The 24856-nt window shown below is 42.7% G+C and overlaps 1 protein-coding gene across 3 annotated transcripts; it reads left to right on the top strand.

The window, feature by feature from the left end:
* Positions 1-871: 871 nt before the first annotated feature.
* Positions 872-19869, top strand: sfpq (splicing factor proline/glutamine-rich; the record flags this gene model as incomplete). 3 transcript variants are annotated; one of them, XR_013771159.1, is made up of 13 exons in its annotated part: positions 872-1573; positions 2208-2396; positions 2622-2923; positions 3014-3109; positions 3514-3710; positions 3849-3933; positions 4080-4197; positions 4324-4369; positions 5185-5282; positions 18158-18206; positions 18403-18480; positions 18647-19511; positions 19585-19869. XR_013771159.1 is itself a non-coding variant. In XM_079231852.1 (11 exons), the coding sequence occupies 10 exons, from the start codon at positions 872-874 to the stop codon at positions 18182-18184; spliced, it is 1860 nt and encodes a 619-aa protein (XP_079087978.1). In that variant the 3' UTR covers positions 18185-18206; positions 18403-18626. The 3 variants fall into 3 exon arrangements, 2 of the variants coding, with proteins under 2 accessions (XP_079087978.1, XP_079087977.1); XM_079231852.1 differs by lacking the exons at positions 18647-19511; positions 19585-19869 and having other exon boundaries at positions 18403-18626; XM_079231851.1 differs by lacking the exons at positions 18158-18206; positions 18403-18480; positions 18647-19511; positions 19585-19869 and adding an exon at positions 7819-8292.
* Positions 19870-24856: the final 4987 nt, after the last annotated feature.

Raw genomic sequence — 24856 nt, 5'->3', positions numbered from 1 at the left:
AGGTTTGTGTGTTTGGGGAAGCGGTTTCAAATAGCTCTTTTTGAACAAACTGTTTGTGTCGAACTGTTCTTTTTGGCAATCAGTATGTGGACAAAGAGTTGTTTGGCTGTACTTTTTCATAATTTGATCCAATAAAAAAATTTGCTGCATCTAGATGAATTACTGCTCAGGTACAGGCCAAAAAGAACAGCAACATGGACCAACATGATAACTAACAATACATTTCAATTAGTAGTCTAATGTTTTCAGATTTTATTAAAAGTGTTTTTTATATCAATAATGTTTGTACACTGAAAAGAAATTCACAGCATTATATTTTCCTCAATAACTTCATTGAGACCTGATTGTGAGCTCACACAAAGGTTTGTTTTGGTTGGTTGAAGAGATATATATATATATATATATATATATATATATATATATATATATATATATATATATATATATATTTGTTATTTTATTTTTGTTGGTTTGTTTTTTGTTATTTGTTAGTTTGTTTAGTAGTGTTATTTGTTGATAGGGCAAGTGCTAGACGTCCTGATTCATACTCCATACCAGTTGGTGGCGGTAATGCACCAAACAGTTGTTTGCCAACCGCCAATAACCCTTAAAGAAGAAGAAGAGCTCACAAAACGTACTGGCTCAAAAGCCCCTGAACGCCGCTGTGACTCCTCCTCCTCCTGAGTAGCCGACCAATCAGCGGATCGGGGTGGTGCTGACTTTCCTGGCGAAAGAAAGACTCTTTTAAACGCAGTCGTTAATCGCCATTTTGGAGAGCTCGACCTACAACCACCGGCAGAAGACCGTTGTTGCGCAGCAATTCATAACGTTTTGGGCATTTTAATTATTGTTTTCGTTGAGATAATAATTGATGTCTAGATTCAACAATAATCGCGGCGGACTCGGGATGAATAATTTCCAGCAACGGAGAGGGGGCATCGGGCCCGGCGGGCCGATGCGGGGTGGGCTCATGGGAAACCCCAATTTCAGAAACCATCCTTTCCAGAATCAAAACCAAAATCGGAGGGGTCAAAACAATAACTTCAACAGATCCCTCAACCAAGGACCACAGACTCCCCAGAAGCCACAACTCAACCAGTCGCTGCCAATTATCCCTCCGCCAACTCCTGGTCCGGCTCTCACCATGAAAGGCCCGATGCAGCAGCAGCAGCAGCAGGAGAAACCGGCAGTGGCAACTCCACCGGCAGAGCAGCAGCCGAAACCGACAACGCCAGTGGTTCCGGCGAAGACTGAGTCACCCGTTGCAAAACCCATCTTGGCCTCCCCGCCACCAAACCAGCCGATAAAGGACCAGAACCAGAACCAGCAGCTGAAGTCCCCGGTAGGAAATGCTAACGGGCAGAAGCCGCCTCCACAACCCAGTCCTAAGTCAGTCCCCCAACAGGCCCAGAAGGCTAGCCCTCATCAAGGCCATAAGTCCGGGCCTCACCAAGGCATGAGGAACAACCCATATCAAGGCCAGAGGATGGGACCACCGCCAATGAGGCCCAGGCAGGAGCCAGAAAAAATGACGCCAAAGAATCCATCCATCTTCGATGGGAGCCATGAACAGGTGTGTTTTATTCCTATTGTTATATTCTCTGTCTGGAATTGCGTCGACACTCACTCACTCACTGTTGTTAGCTCGCGTTAGCTTATTCAAAACTAGCATGACGTTCGATTTTGAAACACAATACGTCCCGGGCGGGCGGAGTTGTCTTGCATTTTATCAACGGCTTCGACCGCCGCATATGGCGGCACAAGCGGTGACAGAAATGGCGCATACCCTTTTTTTCTTTTTCTTCGCTTGAGCTATCCGCCATCTTGTCTCAAATTCGTCCGGTCTCGCATGATAAGTATTTACGGATAAAAGAAAGAACATGTAGTATGCAATTTTAAAAAATATATTTTTTTACAACCAATTATTTATTGCCTTAGCTAGTGTACGCTAGTTTTTTGGAGAATTATCAGCTGAAAATATAGGTCGGCTTATTTTGTGCACGGAAATTGAGTGGGGGATGGGCGAAGGCATATTTGAGTGTTTAGTGACTCAAACAAAGAAATGCTAATAGTTGAGCATAATATAGCGTTTCAATCTGTTTTTTTCCACGTTTTTCAATTTATTTGTTTGCGTAGTGCCAATATAATTTGAAGGTGGAGCACAATTTATAGGGTTTTAACGTTGTGTGTCGTTTGACATTTGACAGGCGTTCAAGGCAACGCTCTCCATGCTGCTGAAACCCGGCGAGAAGACGTACACGCAGCGCTGTCGCCTGTTCATCGGTAACCTGCCCAACGACATTACAGAGGACGATTTCAAGAAGCTGTTCGCCAAATATGGAGAACCCAGCGAGGTCTTTATCAACAAAACCAAAGGCTTTGGTTTCATCCGATTGGTAAGACGTCACATTCTTAAATATAGTTCCACAGTTAAGATTGTTTACAATTTACTGTGCAAGAATTTGAGTTCCAGTTTGACATCCAGTGTCGCGCTACTATTAGTGCAGGGATGCAGCTAACAATTGTGTATTTTATTATTAAACAGTGTAATACAAGTCAATGGTTTGTGAAGAAGAAAAAAGATTTGAGATTTTAAAACGGTAACATTTGATTTCTTGTAGGAGTCTCGTGCACTTGCAGAAATTGCAAAAGCTGAGTTGGACGACACACCGATGAAAAGCAGACCCCTGCGCGTCCGGTTTGCCACGCACTCCGCCGCTTTGTCCGTGAAGAATCTGTCTCCGTTTGTGTCAAACGAGCTCCTGGAAGAAGCTTTCTCACAGTTCGGAATGGTCGAAAGGTCCATCGTCATCGTAGACGACCGCGGACGCTCCACAGGCAAGGGCATTGTCGAGTTTGCCTCCAAACCTGCGGCTAGAAAGGCCCTGGATCGGTGCAACGAGGGCGTCTTCCTGCTCACCACGTAAGTAAAGTGGAAGTTCATAAAAGCCCTGTGTGCCGTGTGAGGGTGAATCTGTTGCTTATTCACCGTTGCCTGTTTCACCCTTTCCAGGTCACCCCGTCCCGTCGTTGTCGAGCCTCTGGAGCAGTTTGATGATGAAGATGGTCTTCCAGAAAAGCTGGCACAGAAGAACCCCAGATATCAAGCGTAAGCAAACCACTGTTTGACCCATCCATTTGCCTTCTGTGGGGATAGGTTCTGCTGTTTAATTGGGCTAATTTGCTACAAGTCATGGTTTTGTGAGCAGGAGGGGGGTTAGGTTCAGGGAGGCAGATGACCTGTGTAAACCTAGCCAAGGAAGATTAAGGATGTTGCCTGCTGCACATTGATCCATCACTAACTAGTAGCTCCAATACCCATGTTGCACACTCTATGAAGTTGACTACTATAGACAGGTTCAAACCCAAGATTGCCAAGTGAACATTTTCACCTCAATTAGTTTAGTTAATTCTAAACTACCTGGTAGTATTGACACCACATGGCTGAACTCCACAGGTCTATGGTGTGGATACAATCATCTTAACCCAACATTGTGTATCTCATGTCCATAGAGAGCGAGAGGAACCTCCTCGTTTTGCTCGTCCCGGCACCTTCGAATATGAGTACTCCAAGCGCTGGAAGTCCCTGGATGACATGGAGAAGCAGCAGAGGCAGCAGGTGGAGAAGAACATGCGCGAGGCCCGCGAGAAGCTGGAGAGCGAGATGGAGGACGCGTTCCACGAGCACCAGGCCAGCCTGCTCAGACAAGGCAAGTTTAGTTGTATTGTTGTTGGGTTTTTACTATTAGATTATATTCTTTCTGTTATTTAGCACGAGATGAATCCTGTCGCTCACAGGATGTTTTGCTTTGCAAGTGTCACAATTTAATCAGTTGGTTTCCTTTCAGATCTGCTGAGGAGACAAGAGGAGCTGCGACGCATGGAGGAGGTGCACAGTCAGGAGATGCAGAAGAGGAAGGAGATGCAGATCAGGTATTTCTCCATTAGAATTATTTTTGGTTGTCATTTGGGGCAGATGTTGGTCATTCGGGTATCCTCTCATAGACACCTAAACTTCCATTTGTTTATCAATGCTTAACTGGGATTACATGGTTAATGTTTTGCGTCCGTGTAAACAGACAAGAGGAAGAGCGCCGGCGGCGGGACGAAGAGATGATTCGCAAGAGGGAGATGGAGGAACAGATGCGCCGCCAGCGTGAAGAGAACTACAACAGGATGGGCAACAACTTCATGGATGTGAGTCCAACTGAGCCACAAAATACAAGACTATCGCACACATTATATGCAGCATAGCAAGATGGTTAATCAATAATTTTTTCATCTGTTTAATGTACATTTTCTAATTTGTCTTTATTATTACAGCGCGAAAGAGAAATGAGAATGAATCCCGGTGGAGCTTTGGGCATGGGTAAGTTCTTGTTCAGTCTTTTTTTTTTTTTTTTAATTTTGAGCTTAAATATTTAGTTCAGTTCAACTGCACCACAAACTACAACTAGGATTTGTTGTTTTTGTTTTGCAGGGCTTTAATATTAGACTGCACTATTTAATACGCCATGTAGTTTCTTCAGTGTTGCGTGACTTCATATGAAATGATACACTGGTATCTTAGTAAACGTAAATGCCAGTGTTAAATCAGTAAGCTGTACGGATCACTGTGTGGAAAATACTGGGGTCATTCTTGTATTTGTAGGGCAACATCAGGCTTGACTTAAACATTCCTTTCTTAATATTGTGAAACTATATGTAACAAATAAAACGTACTGAATTGTTTATTATAATAATAAATTGTACACCAGAGACTTCTAAACGGGTATTACAATTCAAATCTCCCTTTTTTAAAGATCACATATTGAAAATAGTGAGCATTTCTTTTTTAATTCTAAAGCTGGTCTAAGCGCTATTTTAGTTCTGAAGTATCGATGGGGGAAATCCATACAGTATTTAGAAACTGTGACAAAATGGGATTATGGGTATACGGTATGAGAAAAGCATGTAAACATGTTCCAGACAAAACCCAAATTCAAGTCTCCTTTTTAATGCAGCAACAAATTGGTCATTTTTCACCAGACCAGAGCGATCAATTTGAGTCAGTATTAGCCCGATGTCTGTATCGTGCATCCCAATCATAAATTCCTGTTTAGCTACATATTAGCATTACAAGTTTGTCTAACACATTGCTTTAAAGTGCCCTGCATGTATTTGACTTACTAATGCATTTGTCAGAAATGCCCTTTGGTGGAGCCAACCAGAAGTTCCCCATGGGCTTTGAGGGGCAGAAGGGAATGGGACCAGCCGCAGGAGGCCTGATGGGCAACGAAATGGTAATGTATCCCGCTTTTTGGATGGAACAGTAGTTGATGTAGTTTGTGTTCGACTTTCCGGTTTTGGGAGAGACTCTCCAGCTGATCTTTTAACACGGAGGCCAGCTGGCCAAGCAGGACGAGAAAGGATGAATAATTTGTGCTCCCAGCTGCCGTCGGGCGGCTTGCTGGTTGTTGAATGTGACAAACGTGATGCCTGCCTGATAGTGTCTTTCAATGGTAAGCCGTGCCCCCTCAGTTACCTTTTTTAGCTGAGTGTTATCGCTCCCAAACCGTCAACCTGCACTAAACCATAAGAAACTGCTCTGACAGCTGTAGATAGACTTCAGTGGCTCGGCTCACTCTTATCACACCGCTTGCGTAGTGGACTGCTATTGCAAGACCTGTCTCACGTGAGCTGGACAGGCACGTTTCCTTGAGGGTTTTTTTCTTCTTCCCCGTAACAATGTTCTCATCTAGTTTTACATAACTTTTTCTTTCATACTGTGATAGCAGTTCGATGTATCATCTGTCATGAGACGAAAGGAAGTTGTATTTTTGGGTGGCAGTGTGAAATCCTGTGTAATCCTCTCGTGCTACAAGCCAATTTGAGACCTGAAGTAGTGGTGTAGTTCATCTTCTTGACCAGCAACATTTACCCTTTCAACGTCCTTTTGGTGTAACTGAGCATTTATAATGCTTTTAGTGCAGGCTGACGGTATCAAGCATTCAATCTTGAAAACGATGTTCTAAATTTTATAATACAGCAGGATTAATTGACGGGGGCAGGCGAAGCTTTGTGACTACCTGTGATTAGGATGATGTTGGTGAACACTGGGCTATTATCTGCCATTGTTATGTTGGTTTCTGGATTACAGGTGACCGGTTAAACATGTCAACATTGTAAGTGAAATGAATGAAGAGCATTTCCAGAATATCTCACTTTTTAATCAAGCGTTAGAAGTTCTATAATTATACAACATTTGTATTTGAAAAATTGTGCACTTCACTTCTGTATAAATCAAACTCATGCTAATAATAGCGTGCCCTAATTATTTAGTCTCTCTTTGAATTTCCCACTGTCATTGTAGAAGAGGTTTTTTTATGAACTGAAAATATTTGTTGGCGTTGCATTATTTTCACAATCCATAGGGTGTGCACCTTGACACTCTGCAGTTTTACAGTCACATCTGAACGTAAAGCCCAGTAAAAAAGGGCTGAGCAGATTGCTGTAGATTAGGGCTGCACGATGTGAGGACAATATGCGATGACATTTGAGTATTGATACCAATATCTAAGTATACTCTGTTCGGTCATCCCAATTCAGTCATGCAGAAAGACTGACCAACACTGCATCTTTTCAGACAATAACTGGTGACTTTACCCATGATCATACTATATTGCTACGCAAATTATTGCAATACTACACTGTAGTGATTTCATTTATTTTTTACCCCCTCTACAAATTGATAATTTAATTGAACACAAGGGGAATGGATAAAAAAAAAGTATTTTTCCAGTTAATTGAAAGCGTATCGTAAGAAACATCACTTAAAAATGTAGCAGACACTGCAGTGACTATAAATATACGATATATTGTGCGGCTCTAATGTGTGTGTATATATTCATATTCTAAGTACATTATTTTGTATGTTCTAACCATATTGTACTACCACTGACTACACACTGTAGTCTTGTGTTGTAAATCAAAGCCACCTCCAGTTGGCGATTTTGTTCTTTTAAGACTTTCACTCTCTTCCCCACTGTTCTAGTTTCACAGTGAGTCTGGATTGGCATAAAATGTACTTTTTGGTTGAACAAATTGCTTTCTTATTGGATACATGGTTATGCTTAATGTTGTGCAATGTTTACTTTATACTGTGCCAATATCTTCTACACATGTATTCCTGGTACATTCTCTATAGTTCAGATTCTTGTCCCATTTGGGATCATTAGTGCAGTTCATTCATCAGGTTTTGTGATGTGATAGCTGGACAGTAGAGCAACACCATCATTTCTGCCCAAGAAATGTTGAAACTCACTTAATTCAGTCAGAATTTGTTACGATGGCACAGCATTTAAAAGGGAAAACAAGACTTCTGCCTTCACAAAGAATGTTTTTTTTAATATTTATATAAATGTAAGTAATATATTCATATTATAAATACCTCCATCGAGAGGTTTGTCTGTTGCTATAGGCAATGATCTTGAAGAGGTAAACGTACCAACCAAAGAAAACCTGAGGCTAGTCTTGGCATGCACTGGAGAGACCATACTAGGTAGGCACTGACTAACGAAAGCATTACCCTCTCTTCCTTTTCCGTATGTAACCTGTGGCACCTGTGGACCTTCATATGGGAACGAACGGTTTCTCCGGATGTGTCTCCTGCTGGTTGTGTTGTAAATCTCACAATATAAAACGAATCACGGCTATTGCCATACCTTTTTTAATCCACTTCCACATGGACATGAACTGTGTGCTTGTGCACTGAACCGTACCGTAACCTCCCTCCCTCCCTCCCTTCCTATCTGCCTGCCTGGCAAATTGACCCCACAGCGCAACGAGCGCTTCGCCCAGGGCGGTCCTAGGGGAATGGGTCCTGGTAACCCCGGGTTCGGCAGGGTCCGCGAGGAGTTTGATGGTCCTGCTAAGAAACCCCGCTTTTAAAAAACGCTGCTCTTTGATGCTCCCAGCAGCACCATTTTGTATAAATTCTCCACAACAAACATGTTGAGAGGCATTTCTTGTATTTAAGTTTAAATTGTTGCTACGTTTTAGCCTAACAATTTACTCATTTTATGACGAAGTCAATATTTTCCCCTTTTTTATTTTGTATTGTCAGTAGTTTGGAAAGATGGGATCTTTAGTTAGTTCTGATCCATGTATAATTTTCTTTTCTAGATGTATTATGCTCTGTGAGTCGCCGTGAACTGATAACTGTAACAATTCTCTCTACCTTCCATGGCTGTGTTTTGTGCCATACATTTGGAGTAAGCATGTATTATAATAAAGAGCAATTGGTTGTATCAGGACAAACGTTAGCATTCATTCCGAAGTCGAGACGTACAGTATAAGCAACCAAATGCCAACGTTTGGTTGTTTCCAAGTGTACACAGTCTTCTCATGACATACTCAGTATGTCAGTGACACACCGTCCACATTAGAGTTTCTTGGGTGTGTGTTTGGAGAGTATTGACTACCTTTACATGCAGTCCCTTATAAATCACCAATTCTCGTAGCGTCTTGTTTGTAGCACATGGGTTGCTTTTATCAATAGATATCTTATCACCATTTAAAAACGCAACCCAGCTTCTGAGTTATGTTAGACTTTTGATGATCCTGTGTTCATGTTTCCCAATGATGTGTCACTGGACATCATTAAGCTTTAAGTCTAAGTTCTGCTTTTGGCAGTGAAATGACTGAGACTGTACTTCAGTGTACATGCGGGCCATGTAATAGAAAGTGTTCTGGCAGCTGTAGTTTAGGGAATTCCAGTATAGACGGCTAGCAGTTCGTTGTTACTGTGTAGCGAGTTGGGCCGTGTCTACACATGTACTGATATAGTGATGTGGCAAAGCCAAAACGTGACTAGCATGGACTTGCTGCTTAACAACGCTGTACAATGCCGATAGTCTGCCATCTGTTTCTGCCGCATGTTCACGGATTTAGGACATGATGTCATTGTTTCCCCAAGCCTTCGACAGATGATCCTGTCCATACCTGCATGTAAACGTAGTCATATTCAGTTATGTTATATTGTGATATATATAGTTTTAGGTACAACGGATGTTAGCAGCTCGTATCTTAAATGAACACAAAAGGAAATCTTTACTCTATTGATAAACTTTTATTTGAACCGAATAAACACTTTGGTTGCACTATTTGTTGGCAAGAGTTAACATGACTGGCAAAGAGCTCAGATATATAACATACATTGTGGTCAGTTTTGTAGTCATAACCACCAGAAACTATAGCGTAACCAATGTGTTCAATCTATGTAGGAAAAGTGCAACCTGTGTATATTTACACCCCAAAAAAAATCAGTGTGACCAACTATTTTCAGTTGTTTAGATTAAGACAATTTATGCATTCATGGTTTTAATCGAGCATGGTATCATTAGCCAGCAAAGTAAAAAGATGTAAATTTCTCACTTGCACAAGTTGTACTGTGACGAAGCATTCGTTGCGCTGGACCTGTAAGAAGACAAGAAATCCAGAGTTTGCCCTGAGGTGAGCGGCATCGATGTGGCTCGTACTACGGTCGGATCTTTTTTTTTTTCTTTTTTTTTTAAACTGACAAGACATGCTGACACTTCACATCCATCCTCCAGTTTGTGAATTCCCTTTTACACCGTTTCATGAAAAGGAAGACTGATCGGTTTTATTGGTTTGATAATCTTGTTCGGTTTTATACTGAATTCTCATTGATTGTCCCACGGCTGCATTCCCATGTGGCTGGATGCACAAACCAACATAGCTGGAAGAAGTTCTCTTTCTAGTGACTTGATGGTAATGGACGAGCTTTTACTGTCACTCGGGTACAGCCGAGTGTTATTATCTTCCTCAGATCTAGCTTCAGTTTGATGCTCTCACACTGCTTCCTGTCATTTATTGGGTTGCATTCAACAGGAGCCCATCAACCAGCACCCTTTTCCGCATTTCAGGAGACAACATGTTAGCTGTAGTTGCATGAATGTCATCTGTGGCTTTATTAAGTGGCCTAAGACTATCACAAATATACAATTGCCTACCTAATTATACCTGTCATGGCTACCCTCTGCCCAGGATACAAGGGCTTCAAAGCGAGGAACAATAAAAGCACAATTGGACAATAAGATATTTTAATCAACATATTTGTTTTGACTTTTTGATGGTGGGCTACTACCTCTTTCATTGACATCTGGATCACAGATTATAACATAACTCATAATTAATTGAGGCCTGCTATTTAAAGAAAATGGCAAATTCATTACATGTTATAAAATGATCAAAGATTTGAAATTTACATTTTTACTGATGCCCAATCTGGCCCCTCCCATGAATCATGCCAGTAACTGAGGTTTTCTGACTTTGGCATCAAATGGACACTGGCTTGCCTCTGCAAGTGTTTCTCAGAGTTGTGTGGTAGGAGAAGATGGGATGTGCTGTGAAAGTGAGTGTAAGTATTCTTGTATTAATTACAACTTTGCAGATTTAGCTCATTTCAGTCAATATTTCAGTGACTGCTTTTTTCTTTTCTTTTTTTTAAATGGAAATGGCGACTATGAAGATGAAGCCAAAGAAATAGGAGTAGAACGGACATTCCCACGAACATAAACGCATTGGGATGATCAGCGTGGCGGCTATTTGTATGTGTATCATTGAAGTTGCCTTACCTAAGCCTATCAATTTAACACTTCTCTTTTTTTAACTAATGATTTATCCACTAGGGTATATTGCTATCGCCAGAAGAGCTGGGTTTCTGTAACCGGTGTAGCATTAAAATGTGGTGTAATTAGCAGTCTTTTGTTCATGTTAAATGACCAAGAAGCAGTTAAATATCCGTTCTACTCCTATTTCATTTCTATGGATGTTTTTCCTGTCACTAGCTCCATGGACATTCTGGTGGCTGTTGAATGTGTCTTTACATGCAGTTGACCAAAGTGTCCTTGCAACGGCACAGTCTGATGCTTCTTTTAGAATACTTACATTTTGGAGACGAGTAAGAACAATAAGTGGAGACGTTTGTACAGTGCTCATACAAGTGTCCATCTTTGGTCTTTGCAGAACATGTGGACCTATAACTGGATGACAACAATGCATCCGATGGTCTTCTCTTTTGTCTAATAGTTTCCAAAACAAAGTATGCAAGACGTCAAACAACTTATCAATGACTTGTAGCGTGCCTCTTGTGCACAGTATGATAATGTACCTGCACAATAACAAAAAAATATTACGGTATAAATTCATTCTTTTTTTCTCTCATGACTAAAACAAATGTGTACAAGTGCATATCATATCCCTTCTCATTGCCCCCTCCCCACCCTGTTAGCCCAAGTAAAACATTCAATAATGTCTCGTAGAAATACATTATATAAAAATGTAAGTACATTAAATAACACACGATTGGTCCTCAGTACAGAGGAAGACTTTTAAGAACATGACATGGCCCTGACCGTGCTTGTGGTTCAGTTGCTTCTGCCATACCCTTTTCCACTCATACAGCAACAACCCTACCCCACTTAAGTCTATATTTTCGAGGTATTCAGGTTTTTTACTATTCCAATATGATGTTCTTAAATGCATAGCAATCTTTCCCATTTCAGTTAGTCAATGCTGAAAAGCAGGTGTTCAGGGGGCTTTACCGTTCCTGACCATATCTTGCAGGCCCCTCATTACTCGGGCCCTCATCCCACCTACATTTCCAGCAAGTCACAGCTTCTTTGAAGCCAGGTGTATGTAACCTGCTCAGGTCAATTAGTAACAATACAGAATGTTCATTTGTATCTCTCTTGTCTTCAAACTACAACATATTTTTTCCCTCCATCAAAACACCCAGATCCCTTGCCCAAAAACTTTTCAGGGCTGCCACACTTCTATTTTTCCTATAGGACAATAAATATTTCTTATCTTTGGCTACCTTGTGTCCTTCACATTTTTGCTTTGTATAGAAAGTATCGTAAGTAAATCCACCTCCTTCATGTGGCATCGGAGAACCCTGAGAAACACATCTGCAATGGCTGTGAAAAAGAACTACAGATGCTTGGTAATAGCATTGGATGTCCTGGAGTGTTCATCTGTAATGATGCGTGTGTTTGTGTTATGTACATTTTTTTTCTTTAACAGGTTTGACCAGCTTTAAAGATTGTGGCTGTATAGCGTGGACTCAGGAATGATGCCGATCTAGCTTTGTGGCATTCTTCTCGTGAAAAAGTTCTTACTCTGTAGATAAAAAGGATATTGCCCCCATTTTTTCTTTTTTTGGAAAGACAAGAACATGACTAAATTGCAACTTAATGGATTTTCACAAACTCTTCCAGATAAAGTGTAGCCTACTCGTTAATGTTTAAAAGGGGAGACCCCAAAGTTCCAATGGAAATGTCACCTCAGTTTATGGACCTGAACTTTTGTCAACTTTTGCTTACTTGCATATTTGCTTTTCTGAAAGCTTTTCAAACCTTTGAGTATACTGCAGTCATCAATTTCACAATTGAGCAGATATTTTTGAAGGCATGCTGTAGTTGCGTCATTGCACTTCTGTTGTGGGAATGGAAGAGCCGTTTGGTTCTACAACACCAGATTGGTGTTGGTTAAATCTGATTTTCTGAAGAAATCTAGTCATAAATAAGTTTGGACTAGTGATGTCACAATACTACAAAAGTAATAGTCAATACCAATTTCACGATATCGAATTCGACCCCACGGTAATAAGCAAACGCGTACTTCAACGTACTCCTATCGTTCCTGTAATGTTTTTTTTCACTAAATTAATTTCAAGTTCCGTTTGATATTCCTCAAGTTTCTCATCAAAAACCAAAATGTTACAAGATTTTACATACATAATACATAATGAACCATTGTCTAATACCCATTTCACTGGCTTGAGCGCATCAAGATGTAACTCAGTGCAGCCTCTGTACGCTAGCTGTTAGCTCAGTAGTTTAGCCAAGCGAGGCTGTGCTGCTCAAACCTAACGTTAGCTAGCTCTTCTGTTGATTTCATCACAGATTTGTTTACAATGCATTTTCACGGACATTTGATATCGTCCCTGGGATGCTATTAGTCTTGAGCCTCTGGTACTGTAGAAGTACCGTCACGTTTTCAGAATTTTCGCATCGACTATGTACCGAATTATCGGTTCTCGTGACATCCCTGTTCTGAAACGAGCTTACAACCCGTTTGTGGACCAATGCTGGCATTTAAGAAATTATATATAAAAAATCTCAAGCCATCTTTTTTTATTTACCTTCCAGGATTATTCCAGATGTGATGTTTGGATGGCTAGATGAATATTTATTTTCTTTAACAAATCATGAATCCAACTGAATCATGGTTAAATAATTTATATATATATATCTCTATATATGTGACTGACAGATTTGGCCAGCTTTTGGTGCGTTATCCCTTGTAGACACTTTTTCCACCTCATGAAGATTCACAAGGAGATTAAACGAAAGCCCCTGACCGAAGTGTAACTTTTAAAACTTGTAATGTTATGTCTGTGTGTTGTGTACAATTTGTTTTTCTTTAACAGGTTTGGCCATCTTTAAAGGTGTTGGACTATGAGATGGAACGTTCCAAAACAAGAAATTCAAAGTCTGTAGCTTCTTCGCTCATATTATTGAAAGGCTTCACTCTAGTGGACCAAAGGGCACAATAGGAGGCGGCTCTGTAGCTTGGAGTGTAGCTTGTGAAGTTGGCCTTTTGTCTTGCACAATACTGGAGTTAAAAATAGAAATCAAACCTTTAACACTGATGGATTTTATTTATTTATAATAAAGTACCTGGTCAAGATTTGTTTAAAAAAACCTATAAGCACATTTAACAAACTACGCAGTTGCTACATTACATATGGGAACAGAGGTGTGTCTAACACATTGTGACATTTTTAAATCAATGTATTTTTGTTCAAAGGCTAAACTATTTAGCAAAGACATTAAGAAGGTTGAAATGGGTCTTGCCAACGCAAATTGACTCTTATTAAAGTAAAAATGGTAACCGAAGCTTTGACGCCGACATTGTTAAAGACGAGCTCCGACTCAAGATTTGTGTTGGTGTGCCTAGCACACCTCAAAGGAATTGGCCGTCATTTTTAAAGGGGTTCAAAACTCATTTTCCTCATTGCCAATACATTTTGACTTTATTGGAGCTCAACTGGCAACCAAAACATTGTTAAAGACTAGTCCGGAGCACACTGAACGAGCACAGTAGCTATATTAAACACAGTAGCTATATTAAACACAGTAGCTATATTAAACACAGTAGCTATATTAAACACAGTAGCTATATTAAAGTAGCTATATTAAACACAGTTGCTATATTAGACGTACAGATCAGGGACCCATTGCAGCACATTTGATTGTTAGAGTAAACGTTGTTAAGACGTTTACTGTCGAGTTCTCGTATAAAGTTCTTTGTCGAGGTTTATTGAAAGGCTGAGTCAAACACACTTATCTGACTACACAGTAACTATATTGAAGGCTCAGAACCGCAAAATTACAGCAAAGCATTGAAAATTACTATTTATTTTTTTTATACGAGGACTTCATAGTCAACGGTGAAGGATCAGGGGTGTCTCCTATCGCAACTAATTTTGACCTTGTGTCATAGGAGTAGTAATTGATACACGTCAAGCCTAAAGAGAGGTTCCTAGTCCAGATTTGTTAAGGCCTCACCACTTATAATTCTCTGGAAGGTCCATGGCCCCTGAAGACTGTTGGTTTAAAAACTGCACTAATAGACCTGACCGAGCTTCTATTCACCAACCTACCCGAGTCAGGAAGTCCCATGCGCCCTAACCGGCGGAAGAGAGGATGGCGTGTTGTGCCTGTGTTTGTGTGTGTGTGTGTGTGTGTTTGTGTGTGCGTTTCATGTCCTTTGGGTAAATGAGAGGGTGCGTTAGCTGCTGTCAGCCAGGTTGTCAAAGACGGGCTGCCCCAGTCCACAATAGAGGCTCTTCTCTGCAGTTGGGTTACATTGGCGATGAGTAGTTCTGCAGAAGTCAGTGGACAGTAAAGCCCGGACTTGTTTGCACTGCAGCCAGAGGTATGCTTACACAGATCCACTGAAACGAGCAAGGTAAGTGTCCCATCCATGTTTATTTTACAAGATGCACAGTTCTTCTCCCATGACTTAACTCTTCTCTCTGTCCTCTTGCACCGCGTCACTGCTCTACAGTGGCGCTCCACAGGGCTTCTGGCATCACACTTGCAAAGAATGGCATCACAGTGCAGATTCCTGTTCGTCAAACCTCTGTGTGGGGAATGTGGCGACGCGTTCTAGCCCGTGCAGTGTGCGTGTGTGTGGTTGTAGTACTTTGGCTTCTCTGTATGCATGCAGGTACCGTGTATGGACGGCCGAGTCACTGCTTGAACACTGCAGTTTGTAACCAGAGTGTTGTGGGATGCAGTGCTGCTGGCATTTTGTGACTAGTGACATTCAAGCTGGATGGAAAACTTAATTTAGTCATTTTGAAAGCGTTGGAAAGCTTAAATCTTCTACAGCTGTGCGAACATTCTGGTTCTCTTCACTTGTTTGTTTTTTTGGGGGGATTTTTGCTGAATATATATTTTGTAGACCTTGTTTGAACGCTGGTTGTCTTTGGTATTAGGCAGGTTGTGTGCAACGATGAGCACAAAAAGCCCAACTCATAGCTGGCATTTTCCACTGTAATGCTGTAAGAAAGCGTTTCCCTATAGTTTTGTCTTTAACAGCTGTCTGACCAGAACAAAGTACACTAATCAATTATTTTTGGTTCAATATCTTTTTACTACTTCCACTATGTCAAGTAGCTTTTTGCCTTTCCGGGAACAACGGCATAGTCTATTTATACATATATTCAAACTATTTAAAGTTATAGAAGTTGGCACATGGGCATTGACCCTGGTGACTCCTGCTGTCTGTGACATGTTTGAAACTATCACCACCAATATGTTGTGGTACTGGGTTGGGACGTCTTTGCAGCGTTCAAGTGAAGCGGGTCCCATACTGCTCGGGTGGCTCTGGGTGGGATTGTAGAAAATATAAATCTGTCGGACATCCTGTTTGTGTAATCCACGGATCCTTTGATCACACTGCCATCCACTGAGATTGTGGAGATGGAGTTTGGTGTAGACTTTTTAATTTCTATTGAAAAACGCAAATATTTATATTCACACACATTACGAGGAACATTGTATTCATAAACTTCGATTTACTGCGCATTATTTACAACTGTTCTGTAAATGTAAAGTTGTTTTATTTCAGTAAGAATCACACTTGGAGTCCAAACTTGGTCACAGACGTGATATATTTGTTTAGATTCACTTCCACTAACAAAGGGTAGCTCCCTTTGATGTCGTCGGAATTCAGCCTCCATTAATGCGTTTATAAATCTCAGTAAAAGTTGCTCCTGATAGTGATCACATTTTAAAGTTTCCTTCGGTATCGTAGCGATTCAGTGATGGTTTTCTTCACAAATTGGGGTAAAACCGGAGCTGCTAATGTTAATAATAATCAGCTTAATGCTGCCAACTATCCCAAATGTAAGCAAGGGCTCCAGTGGCTGCCGGCATCGTGACACTCAACATTATGTCCTGTTAACATCCACCAACACCTCATGGGAACTGTGGTTCCTTCAGTCAGACGATCTTACATCACAGAAGCAGTGAAACACAGTAGAATAATCGGAGTGACTTTTTGTGTTGTGCTATCTTCTTTTTTTTAACTGTGTAAAGGCCTTTACACATCAGGGTTGTTTTAATAACTTAACATAGAATGTGAACATTACTCCTTTTTAACTTTCCCAAAGGCAGCGTAGCCCAGGTCCACGACTTCCATTCTTACCTTTTACAATAAAAGCCCTCGACATCGACGCCTCGGTTTACCAGCTGGAACTGGATAAAACGGCTTCCAGTAGTTAATGCAACAGTTGAGCTCAGACAGACTGCCAGACGTGGCTCTGGGTCAGGTGGATCTCTTAGCCTGTGCAAATCTATTTGAATACTTCAGAGTATGACCTTTGGGTTTTGCAGGAGAGTATTTAGCATTTCTGTGTCGTTTATCCATCCCGTTCCCGGTGTGTAAAGGCCTTCTAGAATACTGTGATATTTCCCTTTGGGTAGAGCACCACAGTGAATACGAACTTTGAAAACTCTTGCTCCAAATGCTGGTAGTTAGTAGGGCAGACACGGCAGAGATGCATGAACCTGTTAGGTGCTGGTTGTTTCACATCCTCTGCAAAGGAAGGAGGAAAAAGGAGACGTGTAGTTCCAATGTGAGAATAACATGTTGCACTGGTGCCGGACTCTTGACTGCTTTCCTTTCCTCTCAGTACCTCTCGCTGCTCATATTTAGTCTCTCTTCCTGATCGGTCTGTCCCTCTAGTCGTTGTGAAAACGCAGCACATCTCCACTGTGGCATTTTCCTTCGGTCCGCCTCGTACGGAGGAGTTTCCCTGTGGCTGTAAAGGACCGTGGCGGTTCTCCTCGATCAAGAGGCGCATCGAGATGTGTCCGTCTGCACTGTGATCCATTTTCCAACCGCGTCCTCGGTCCTGATTGGCCGCCGTGACGTTCTCTCTTTGTCCCGCCTCCTGAGTGTGATGCCAGAACAACCCTTTCGGCCTCTTGGTGGCCTCGTCTAAAAGGGCACTGCCCAAAGTCTGCACGACCGACACAGAAACCGACCAGGTCTACTGCTCTACGAGCTTCATGGTGCAGCTCCCAGCTCTGTTCGTGCTCTATATATATATATATTTATTTTTTTACAGCAACACCCCTGATGTGTCAGTACGAAGTCCAGCTTCAGTGGCTTTGTAACTTCCCCTCCCCGAGGTTTGCAAATGACCCCAACGTGTTTGTCTCGTCTCCATCAAATGTACTTCAGGGTGCTGAGACGCCGCTCTAAAAACCTGCAGTTTGTACACGATCCCATGCACAACATATTTGTACTCCTCACTTACATTGTAATGCATGTTAGCATTATAACATCATGACCTGTATTTCCAGTTCAAACATGCGTTTTTGTTTTCTTTTGAATAATCAATCACTGCACACCCACAAAACATGCATATTCTTTGTTGTCGTCTTTGACCTTTTTTTTTTTTTTTAAAGGTCGTAACCTGAAAATAGCGGTGTGCGTGTATATAATCAAAGTAACGGTAGAGACCTGCTGACCAGCTCACTGCCAGACTCTCATAGTTTGTCTCTCGCCACAGGAGCCTCGACCCGTCGACGGAGGCTGAGAATCCTCACCGCTAAACCGGGGTAAGAACCAGCGGCTCGTAGGATTGTCCGTGTGGGCTTCAGTTTCACTTTGGACCCCCGTGGCTTTGTCGAGCCTCAATCGACGCAGCAGAACTAGATTGTTATTCCATGCATTTTTCCCCCCACTTTACCCACAATGCAATTCCACATGGCAGTTAAATAACCGCTTGTATTTTTGTTTTCTCCTGTTTTGCAGGTAAAATGAAGACTTTCTGATAAAAGTGCCAGAGCTGCAGGAGACTCATCGACTGCGCTGATGCCGTGGAGGACGTCTGTTAGTTCCCTCAGTTTATTATCCAGACATGATGTGAAATGTATAAATGTAAAACAGTGCTTTGAGTTTCAGACGAATATGATGCATGTTGTATTTAACGCCACACGGCCGTGTAACTGAGTCTTCTCACTTTAGTAATGTGTTTTTTCCCGCTTCTCCCCGTCAGCGCTGCATGAGGTGGAGACGCAGTACCAGGCGGCGGCCACTAGGAGGACGAGCAGCTCGCGGTCCAAAGGAGGGACGCACTGTTTTGTTTCAAATAATAAATTGTATATATAAAACCGACCTTTTTGTATTTGTTACCATGTTCATCTGAAAATGTTGATTTGGAGTCATTTTCTTATACCTGTGATTGCATTGAGAAGTTTGTGGGAATTTAAAGTAGAACAACACTCTATAGCATCATTTTATATAGTAGGTTAAATTATGTGTAAAAAACATGTGGAGAGTTAATTCAAACTTGAGGACCAGTTTACTTGATCAAGACACATTGATGGTTTTATACACTCTTAATAAATGCTCCAGCTGAGCGCTGAGCAGTCCATGACCCAAAACAACACCTCAGCTGGCTGACTTGCCTCAGTGCTCCCGCTCTGAAACTAGTCAGATACAATTAAGGGTAAAGGTGCAATGTTTCTGCTGCGAGTCACATCGTAGGTTTTGGCTGTCAACCCTGGAGGAGGTCCAGCCCCGGAGGAAGGAAGTTGATACGGAGCAGCCCGACTGAAGGAGGCCGAATGTGGGCCAGTTTGGTGTCGTCTGACCGGAGCGGCGCTCGGTCCTGACGCTCTGTAAACAGTTAATCCACCCTGTTTTAAAAAGTATACAGGTGGAATAAGCGGTTACTTTGCAAATCTTGCGGGGGAAAAAAGAGACTCATCTTGTCTTATGATTACGAGTTTATCACACTCAAGCGTTCTAATATTTTAGAACACATATACTTTAGAGTCAAAATGGTAGTGAGCATGTGTTATTTGGCAATCCAGTAACGAGGGTCCCTACAAAGTGTTCTCCTTTGAGGGGATCATAAAGTCTACAGTACCGAAAACCAAACTGAGGTTTGGGTTAAAATGATGATGCTGATATTATGCACAATTTATCAAGTATTTATGTGCCGTAAGAATGAGACCTGAACTGTGAGGTACAGAAAGGAAAGTTTGGTTCCCCAAAAGGAACCCAATTGTGAATCGGGGTTCTTACGGTCATGGAGAACCTGGAAAAGTCATGGAATTATAAAATGGTTATTTCCTGGCCTGGATAAAATACCCAAAGTGTTGTAAAAGTTATGGAAATGTGTTATATTCATGTGTTCATGTCGTTCATTTACGCTGAGTTTGAAATAATGAATATGCTTTTAAAAGAAAGACTCAAAATATAAGCAGGCATACATACAGGCATCTATATAAATGTTTATTCTTTTAATCAAACTATTGTCTCATTCATTTGTCATTTAAGGTTTACTGTATGCTTTGTATTCTCATTGTTAGTTTAAATACTACATTGTCACAAAATGTTTGGTCATGGAAATCCATTGGTCAGAATGTGTATGAACCCTGAGACTTTATTCGAAGTTCATCGCATCACATCTGCATTCCCTGCTCACCAGCTGCTCCCTCCGGCTGTAAGCTGACCTGGGGCGGGAGAGACAAAGTAGGTGGCGTCCACCTGACCAGCTCCAGCCATGCATTATGAATGTGCATGCATCATTGATGGCGTCAGCGGCCCACAGGTGGAGCGCTATAATCCCCTCACCATTCGACCCCCCCTCACGTCCTGCAGGCTCATGCCGATCCAGATCTTTGCCGTAGTCCTCTGCCTGCTGTCTACAGGGCTTGTCTCGTCTGTCGGGGTCCATGTGTGGCAGCAGGATAAACCAGTTCCTAGTTCACCTGTCTGAGGACATTTTCAGGTAACTTCTCTACCCGCCCACAGGTGTGACACCAAGTCAGAACCCAATGAGCGGCACCGCTGGAGCTGCCCCCCCGCCGGCCGTGCTGGGCCTGGGTTTGGACCCCAGTGGACGGTGGCATGGGAGGGCCGTGCAGGAGAGCAGAGCTATGGGTCAGACCTACCTGCTGCCCAGCTCTGTGCACCCTCCGCCCGCAGCGGTAGGAGCCCGGGGGGCCAGGACCCCCGTGAGGCTGCCCTCGCTGGTCGCTACAGCAAAGGGGTCCCGCAGGCGGAGCAGCATGGCTCGTCTCAGGTGAGCTGCACATCAGAATATAGCTGGAGGACCAGGTGGGTCCAGTTCACAATTAACTGGCAACTATTCTGACATCACCTCGTGCCCTGACACTTTTTCCTCCCTATTTTTACATATATGCATATATATGCATATATATATATATATATATATATATATATATATATATATATATATATATATATATATATATATATATATTTTAATATATTGCTCCAGAAAGAGGACATCATATTCTACCTCACAAACCTTCGTTTGTAAAAACCTTTAATTAGAAACATTATTTGATGGCTTCTATGTTCCTTTTTGGAAAGAAATGTAGGTCACTAACAGCTGCAACCCCTTCAGTGTTTGCAGATTAAATGAGTTTTCCTGAGTCTGACTGAAGCTCTGTCCACATGTTTTAAATAGAATAATATCAGGAATATTTTGTTATTTTTGGAAACAGGCTCTTTTTCTCGTGAGTTTGGACGAGAGGATCGACATCACTCATGTCTGTACGCTAATCATAAAGCTCAAAGAAGCAGCCGGTAAACTGGGCTTAGCATAATAATTACTGGAAACACAGCACATTTAAAGCTCTTAACTCAGTTACTGTATTAGGGTTATTGTCATTGTACAGCATGGTTACGCAACAAAATGCAATTTGTAGTCCCATTTTGCTCCGTAGGACAAACACACAAACACACACACACACACACACACACACACACACACACACACACACACACACACAAACACACACTGTGGTATGAAGGAGCCTCTCAGAGTGAAGACGCTGCTCTGGAGGCTGCTGGTTCGGCCGCTGATGCGTCGGTATGCCTTGCCAGATGGCAGCAGAGTGACAAGGCTGTGGCTCACTGGTTAGCATGCCCATCTTTCAATCAGAGGACCGGTGGTTCAAGCCCCGGCTCTGCTAGTCCATGTCGATATGTCCTTGAGCAAGACACTTTACTCTGAATTGTTCCCCCTTGCTGTGTCTACGGTGTATAGAGAGTGTAAATGTCAGCTAAATGAAAAGTCCTTTGAGCTCTGCGCCTCTCATCACCAGTATCTCTTATTCTTGGTCGATGGGTACCAGTGATGGAGCCCTCCTGTCCCCGGACCCTGAAAGTGTCCAGTCAGGATGCTTGCTATTAATTATCACATTTTATTAACTAGTACAAACGAAAAGGTGAGATTTAACGAGGCGTTGTGCGGGAGCTTCAGACGCGCTGTCAGTGATGTTGCACATGGGAGAAGTTCTCCTTCAGGGGTTTTCCGTCTGAAAGGCCTCTCTGCCAGAAACCTCCTTTGGTTTAGGCAACAAACCCACTTCTATTTATTTACAATGAGTATTGAATGTCACATCACACATAAACTTGCAAAAAAACACGACACGAAACAAAGGCCCGAGTCCCGTCGGCCTGTTCCCGATGGAGGCCCCCAGGGGCCGACCACCCGCCTCCTATGAATGTGATTAATCGCCTGTATGTCATCTCCGCTCTGCCACCTGTCAAAGTTTCAACGCTTGACTGGAATTACAGTGTAATTGTTTCCTCTCTGGTCCGTCTATGTGATAGCATCATATCGGCGCTTCTCCCCCCCGGCTGGTTTGCTTTGAGTACAGTGTGCTGGCGACCGGTGTGTCATAAATCTCAGGTGTGGAAGCCGATCCATCGCCTGATGCAGCACCCGCACTCAGGAGGGGGAGAGGGAAACCTGAGAGAGTCGCAGACACTAGCACACGCGCTTGAGGCTCTTAAACACACACACACACACACACACACACACACATACTCACACACACACACACACACTAGCCTGGTCGCCCAAGCAGAACAGGTTTTGAATAGCCATCAGAGGAAGACAAGGCAGCTATTGAATGGGTCGTCTCTGTTAAATCTCTCTGACTTTGGTGATCCCCAGACTTTTTCCTCCAACTCCACAAAGAGGTTGACGTCCATTTTCGGTGAAAGGACTTGACAGTTTTTGAGTAGATTTTGGTCAAATTCAATTTAGACATTTGTGGCCAACCCCTCAGGATCAATTATACAGATTTTGGGTGATCTTTACTTTCCATCAAGCGCCATCATCAAATCAAAAATATAAATTGGTGAAATACTTTGGTTCATGATTAAATACCTGCAAAACTACATTTCCATTAGCCTCTGCACTGTACAGCTGTACTCTGTGGTGACATGCACAACAAAGATGGCGCACGTGGAGAACATGGGAAAGTCAGCCTTGTGGTTGGGTGAGATGAAGAAAATCCCCCATATCTTGAAAGCACTGCTAGGCATAAGTACATCCTTACAGAGCTTAGCGTGTTATCAGCATATATTCCTCAACATGTTTTTTGCAACTAAAAACCTCCATTACTGTCTCTCCAGCCTCAGTGAGCCGTCTCTCCTCACCCCAGACGAGAACGTCCTCCTTGAGGGATTCTCCAGCATCCGTGGCCCCAGTCGTGTGCACAAGAGATCCTTTTCTCCTCCTCCTCCATTTACCAAGTCCTCAGTCCCGCTGCTCTACAAGGCCTGCCGCCCTCCCGTGACCGGCCAGGCCCGCCAGCAGCCGAACCGCCAGCCGGCCCAAAGCTGCAGCAGACCGGCCTACATTCACTTCTCCCAGGCCATCCAGCCCGGCTCCAAGCCCAGGCCGGCGAGGCGCCACTCGCACAACCCGGCCCTGAGTGCGGAGATGGTACAGGGTGACCTCCGGCCTTTGGTGATGCAGTATCGCAACTCGTCGTCTCAGGGAGAGCCTTTGTCTGTCGTTGGGAGGCCTTGTTTCCTGAGCTGCAGTGAACGCCCCCCTCCGGTTGCTGCTGCTGCCGCCGCCGCCACCGGTCCAGCTCGCACTCAGCTTCATGTGTTCCTGCCCACTGAGGCTGAAGGGGTGGAGGTGGACAGCGAGTCAGTGGACGAAGGCTTCATGGACGAGTTGGACAGTAAGATAACTTCTCTGAAGCTCTTGCAGGGAGCGCCAAAGACACTCGCCTACCAATAATGTGTGTGTGTTGTTGCAACTTATGGCCATTAGTATGTGGACAGCCCTGTCCACATACATGTTGTGTATTGGGGGTCTGGGGATGTTTTGTTATGCTCTGTGCTAGATTCCTTCTATCACAGGTAGGGAAATCTTAATGCTGCAGGGGGGGAAAGTATATATTAGACAATAGTGATGCTCCACCTGTGTGGCAGCGGCTCAGAGAGCCCTTTCCTGCCTCAACTTGCACAAAGCCAAGACATGTTTTCTTGAGTTTGGTGTGGAAGAACCTGATCGAGAGCTCTGACCTCTACCCAACAGCTTTGGGATGAAATGGACGGCCACTGTGAGTGAGACCTCATCACTCAACATCAGTGTTGGACTTTACTTATGATTTTGTGCGGTGGTGGACTGACATTAATCATCTTACAGCCACCCTAGAGGGCACCCATATGGCACTTTATAACCTTTCTCTACTGGAAAGGCACTGCATCACGTTTTCTCCAGTAGAAAGACAAGATGGCACTTAATAAAGTAATACTTTGAACCGGGTTGTTTATGTCGTTAATAAGTCATTCAGATATTTAAAGAACATCATGTCATGTCTCCAGCTATGTAGGGGAGGAAGGGTTTTTCAGTACATCATGACGTCCTCATCGTCATACAGTCTGTGGCTCCTCCTCCAATGCCTGGTGTCTGAGAGACAAACAAAAAAGACAAATCAGATCCTTAGATCGGCTGCAATGTCAGCTTCAGGTATTCTGAGCTCCTGGACGTCAGAGACAATGATATTCTGTGTAAATCACACTGAATGGTGACTGAATGTCCAGAGCTATAAAACACCATATACTATAAATTAATTAATTTTCAAGAAGTTCATGAAGCTAAAGAGGCTACTGAACTCAAAATATGTTTTGTGTTGTCAATTATTCAACATTATCCACAACGCAGCCGGTAATGAGGAGAATATCCGACCTCAGAGAGTCAGCACAGAGAAGATGTCGTCTCAGTTCTGTGTGACTTCCTCTTCTTCCAACATGTCATCCATCCAGACCACATGTCTAAGGGTGTGTAACAAATAAAAGCAGCCGTCTGAACACGCAGCACAATAACACACTTTTATAGAATGTTTAGTTACATTCAAAGCAAGCAGACTTGATGTCAGAATAATGTAAACTACATACAGTACGGTAGGTGACGCTC

The sequence above is a fragment of the Taurulus bubalis genome (assembly GCF_910589615.1).
Source record: "Taurulus bubalis genome assembly, chromosome: 16".
In the NCBI taxonomy this organism is placed as follows: domain Eukaryota; kingdom Metazoa; phylum Chordata; class Actinopteri; order Perciformes; family Cottidae; genus Taurulus; species Taurulus bubalis.
The sequence above is the reverse complement of the archived record's forward strand: the minus strand, read 5'-3'. Positions and strand labels throughout refer to the sequence as shown.